This window comes from Sinocyclocheilus anshuiensis, unplaced genomic scaffold (assembly GCF_001515605.1).
Source record: "Sinocyclocheilus anshuiensis isolate Anshui unplaced genomic scaffold, SAMN03320099.WGS_v1.1 scaffold334, whole genome shotgun sequence".
NCBI classification, from domain to species: domain Eukaryota; kingdom Metazoa; phylum Chordata; class Actinopteri; order Cypriniformes; family Cyprinidae; genus Sinocyclocheilus; species Sinocyclocheilus anshuiensis.
In genome coordinates this window covers 633,765-639,358 of record NW_015546055.1, presented here as the reverse complement: position 1 = coordinate 639,358, position 5,594 = coordinate 633,765, and the positions used below count along the sequence as shown (strand labels likewise).

General features: G+C 36.7%; 1 protein-coding gene across 3 annotated transcripts in view; it reads right to left on the bottom strand.

Moving 5' to 3' along the window:
• The window catches only part of LOC107699260 (RING finger and transmembrane domain-containing protein 1-like), an 11,953-nt gene extending 9,347 nt beyond the window's left edge, over positions 1-2,606 (bottom strand). The window contains exons 1-2 of one of the 3 annotated variants that reach the window (XM_016500457.1): positions 2,383-2,606; positions 1,892-2,223 (exon numbers count right to left, since the gene is read on the bottom strand). In XM_016500457.1, coding sequence (XP_016355943.1) covers positions 1,892-1,917 — 26 coding nt within the window. In that variant the 5' untranslated portion in view covers positions 1,918-2,223; positions 2,383-2,606. Of the gene's footprint in view, positions 1-1,891 lie in introns of all 3 variants that reach the window. The other 2 variants (XM_016500456.1, XM_016500459.1) reach the window with 2 other exon arrangements.
• Between the last annotated feature and the right edge of the window lie 2,988 nt (positions 2,607-5,594).

Here is a 5,594-nt window from a genome sequence, read left to right as displayed (position 1 = left end):
CATGATTTTAGATTTTAGCCTGATTTTTCACTCGCCGACAGGTTTTTCGAAATCGCAGACAAATGCCCGAGGGAAATCGGAAATCGGTGCTCGTTCACGCGAGTGACAATCACGACTGAAGTTACACAATCACGCTGTGTTCAATGAGTTCTGACTGAAAAACACAACGGCGATGACCTACAGCCAATGAGAGACCAAGATACAGGGCAGCGGGAAGTTTGGGGAGGAGTTATATGAAACATAGTTTGCCAGTGTTGCCAAATCCGCGATTGCCGCCGGTTGTTTTTTTATGTCAGCAGGTTGAAGCGACCCCAATAAGTGATATTTAGGCCCTGGAATATGAATTGTACCAGGAGAACCCCACCAAAAAAATTTGTCATTTATCCCCCCAATCCGATTTTTACTGGGGGGACCCCCTCGAAAGCAATTGGGCTATTTTCAGGCTCGTTTTGAGTAGTAATTGGGTGGGTTTTATAGTGAAAACCTGGCAACCCTGCACCAGACAGAGCTGTCGGCGATTCTTCCTATTGTAAAGTCATGCAGTGTGTAACCTCCTGTCGTCGTTCCATCGTGCAGTGTGAACACAGCAACAACTGAATGCTACCCCAGATAGTCGTTCAGTGTGAAACCAACAGTGATGCGATGTCTGCGACGTCTTTGAAAATCGTGCAGTGTGAATTCGGCATTAGGGGGGCGATCTCTGTGAACCCGTGAATCATGCGAGTTCACTGAGATCGCCCCGCAGCGGCGAACCACTGCATCAGCATCTATGGTTATACGATCTCGGATCAGTTTGATCAATTTGTAGACATTTTTAATGAGACATTTGTGTAATTAAAAGGATGAGTAGTAGTTAATAGTCTCTTACTGGCCTGTTTAGACAAGCTCCATAAAACAAACAAAAGAAGCCCTTGCAAATTAATAATAGGCCTATTATACAGACATTTCATTTTTAATGGCATTTTATTATTTTGATTGCATTTAATATATTATACTTTCAAGAAAGCGTTTTCATTGGGTTTGGAAAAGCTGTTTTATGCATGTTTTGGTCTGAGTTTTTGTTGCATTTACACAGTTTTGACCAGCAGGCGTCACCAGCGTGTGGTGTTTCCAGCGCTTCGAAACAGTGAACCTTTTTGCGAAGCAATTGGTTCAATTTATTCGAAGCTTCGAAATGGTTCGTTTCTTCCATCACTATTGGAGACACGTAAAGCCCGATGCGGCGGCGTTTGCAACCAACATTGTTGGGACAGAAGAAATATATAAACTGCCTTTTTTTTTTTTTTTTTAAATGTCTGAAACGTAAGTTACTTATTTTAATTACTTCTAGAACTGATTTATAATTTTTTTATTATAAAATATTAAGTCACTATTATATTCATGCTGTTGTGAATATCGACACCTGCTTCGTGCCTATTATACAGTATTCCGAAACAGTTGCCACCAAAATGATTCCCAGCTCAAATCTGTGATATATATATATATATATATATATATATATAGCGTCATTACCTTATTCTTGCGCTAACGTAAAAATCATCGTACTGTATGTAATATTATCACTCCTACTCCACTGTAAAATTATGGCCACCCCCAACTTTTTATGGCCCACCCAAAATGGAAATCATTGCGGCGCTCCCGTTCGAAACAACAGCAGTCTTGGTAGTGTGATAATTCTTAGTTACACATGTTTACATGATTATTCAAGTGCATTATGTAACATATGAACTGAACTAAATTCGGTGTTAGTCAGAACATATTCGATAGCCATAACTGCATTAAATGATGGATAATATATAATCTCTAACGGTTATATCTAAGGTTATTGATGTTTTTTATGAAAGCCCTGAAAATGCTCTTAGAGTAAAGGTATTCATAAATAAATAAATACCTGTCATACTGCGCGCGGAGTTTCATGATAAATCATCGATCTCCATTCTAAAGGCTATGGTGGTGTTTGAACGATCAAAACAAAATTACTCAAAGAGATAATAATCAAAACAGCTCATCGGCTAAAGGAGTTTAGTTTCAGCTTGACATTATTGTTCCGGGAGCCATCTGGTCTGACCTACTAAAGGAACCTGTGGCTCTGCTGGAAAGCAAAATGAAAGTCCTCAATAAGGCTGTCTCTTGCTTTCAAAATAAAAGCCCCATTTTAGCGATAAACTCAGTTCAACGAAAAAAATAATTTACTTACCCTCATGTTGTTCCAACCCCGTATTGCTTACGGTTTTTTTTGGAAAACAAAATAAGATGTTAAGCACAATGACAGAACGTGTCAATCACCTTTCCTTTGCGTCTTTTTCCTTATAAGGAAAGTGAATGGACACTGAGAGGCTCTTTGATGTACTGTATGTTGGTGCAAGCAACCCTTTAACTCACCTGAATTCAGGTTTTGTTGTTAATGTTCTGGTTGGTTGATAATGTCTCAAGGTGCCCTCATCCCAGTGATTGTTATATCTGTTTCTTTTTTCCACTGTCGAAACATCAGCTGGATTGTTTTGCTGAACTGGCCAAGTCCCACTGCTTTAACTTTTGAATCATAGTATATAGGCCTTCCCTTTCCTCCCTAGTCTACAGAGAACCTGCCTCTGAGGACCATGTCTACATTAGCAAATCAAAGTCCAGCCAATCTAAACACTCCCACTCATGTCCACGCCACTTGACCCAATGGTGCCTGTCTGCATGCTCCAAATGTGAACAAGCAGTGCCAATAAGCGATAAAAGCTGTTACATAGGGCCCCATGTCAGGGTTCAGACAGGAACATGAACGGTATTGTTATTGTTGGCACTTCAAAATATGCGAATAATTCTAGACATCTTATTATCCAAATAGTTTAGTTTTTAGAGTGCACATTAGCTTATTTTCCATCGACCAGTTAAGTTTTGCCACGTAAAGGTTCGGTCAGATTTTCTCTTTGATCTGAACAAAAGCAGCAGACGGGCTGAATAAAAATGCAAGTTCATTCTCTGACAGGAAGTGGCGCTTTAGTAACAGCAGAAATACAGCCATTACCATGGTTACCCCTGCACACATAGCAGCAATGTGCCAGCTCAACTTTCTATTCCTTTTTGTTCATTTTTGTGTGTGTGTGTGTGTGTGTCTATTATCTAACGATAAACATTAAATATAACATGTTTCATAAAATACCACTACTGGCCAAATTTCTGAGAGGTCAACTAATGTGTTAAAATGTCAAAAAAAAAAAAAGCACTGAAATGAATGGGCTTCAGTGCTGGAACTTTGGTTGTTTGGAACTATTGGCTGCTCCATGACACGCTTTACTTCCGCATTCCTCAGTTCTTATGGAAGCCTATGGGAGTGTCGCAACTCTGTTTCTCAACGGCTCTGGTGTTTATCAAATAACACCAAATACTCTGTTATTTTCTACTGGAGCAATCTCTTTAATAATGTAAATTTGACTCTAGTTTGGTTATTACCGCACAAATCCCTCCTTACAAATAAGGTTAAGGAAATCTCATATAAATTAATTCATAGAGTTTATTCTACAAAAGAATTTCAACAAAAATGTAAAAATGATATTGATTTTAAATGCTCTTTCTGTGAATGTTCCACTGAAACAGTTACTCATATGTTTTGGTCCTGCCAACATACCCAGCATTTTTGGAATAATGTGAAGTTTTTTATTGTTGACAATATTTTAAAAAACATTTTCCTTACCTTATAAACATGATTTTGGGTTATTATATCAAGGATCATTCTTTAAAGGTTGTTGGTTTTAATATACATTTTATTTTATTTTTCTGTAAATTTCACATGCATAAATGCAAGTTTATAAAGGGCAAACCTCTTTTTACAGTGCTTGAAATTTTTTTTAAATGTAAGTGTATATAGATGTGATGTCAAAGTCTAACAGTAAAGCAATTTAAAAAGTTGCTATGCTCCTCCTTTAACATTTTCACATAACAAACTGTTTAATGGTGCTTACTTGCAAAGTATATTTTCTGTATTAAAATTGCATTTAATATCCTATGGAAATGTAAAATATGTAAAGTATATATTTTTCTGTATAACTGATGTTTATGTATCCTCTCTCCTTTTTTTCTCCTTGTTCATTCTTGCTGCATGTGAATGTTTTCATATTATACAGTGGGATGTGCTATTATTATACATGATATTTGTTGACAATAAAGCATTAAAAAATATTTTTTTACTTTTTCAAAAAATCTCAAGTTTAGCTTCATAAAACCTGCAGAAATTCTGTAAAGAGTTGCATGATGTCTGACTTCAGATGATCTCTCTCTTTCTTTCTTTGCACCAGTCATCAAGGAGTCAAGCCCAAAACAAGGTTAATTAGGTCACCCCCTCTCCTTCACTACCATATAATCATGTTACTCAACATGGAGGCTGGAAGTTGACGTCTGAATACAGTAAGCGTAGCTCATAGAGCTTAACTTGACACATAAATTGCTACCTGTCAGATATGAATGGACATATCAAGAGTAGGATGTGGATATAGTGAGGAGTCAAGTCAAGTCAAGTCAAAGTTTATTTATAAAGCACTTTTTTTTTAAAACAAGTGTTTATCAAAGTGCTATACACACATAAAATAATAAAAATGTCAAAGATACCAACAGTCAACAACACAAAAAAAAGACAATAAGACACCATAAAATAATCGAAGAAAGCAGCTCTCATGTAGTGTCAAATGCCAGACTATAAATGACAGACAAACCCCCTCTCTCTCATTTTTTTATATCTCTGTCTCTCCTTCCAGTCTTATTTCATGTGTGTGTGTGTGTGTGTGTCTGTGTGTGTGTGGTTACATTTAGCCAGACCCCCACTGACAACCCCTCTTTTCACATTTATGATTTTTTCTCATCTGAAATGGAGATTATGTGCATCTGCCCTTCAATTAGGTCACTAAATGGCTTTTAGCAGCATGAAAACATGCTTACATAAATGCCACATCTCTGCCATATCATACAAACATCTCAGTCATCTCCATATTTGATTGACAGATCTCTTGCAGTTGTTATGTTTAGCTGATATCCACTTCTGTCTTACAAAACAGCAATATAACAATGGCTGCTGTAAATAAATTATTATTTTGTGCAGTGTGATTTGTACAAAGTATAAAGTGCAGACAGACAGATAGATAAATGGATGGATAGATGGATAGATGAGTAGGATGATTTAGGATAGATAGATAGATAGATAGATAGATAGAGAGTAAGTACGTTGGTAGTTATGTTTATATTAGATAGATAGATAGATAGATAGATAGATAAAGAGTAGGTTGGTAGTTATGTTTATATTAGATAGATAGATAGATAGATAGATAGATAGATAGATAGATAGATAGATAGATAAAGAGTAGGTTGGTAGTTATGTTTATATTAGATAGATAGATAGATAGATAGATAGATAGACAGACTGTATGTCCTCATTATATGTGGACAGATGTCTTTATGCTCTGTATTTTTGTCCTCAGGGAGCTTCTCTTACACTCCCATTACTCTCGAGTGCTTGATCAATGGCTCCACCTTCACACTGCAGTTATTAAGCCTAGACTTTCAATTATTTTACAGTGGGTCGTCAACATATCTCTCAGAGATACACAGTACGGCAC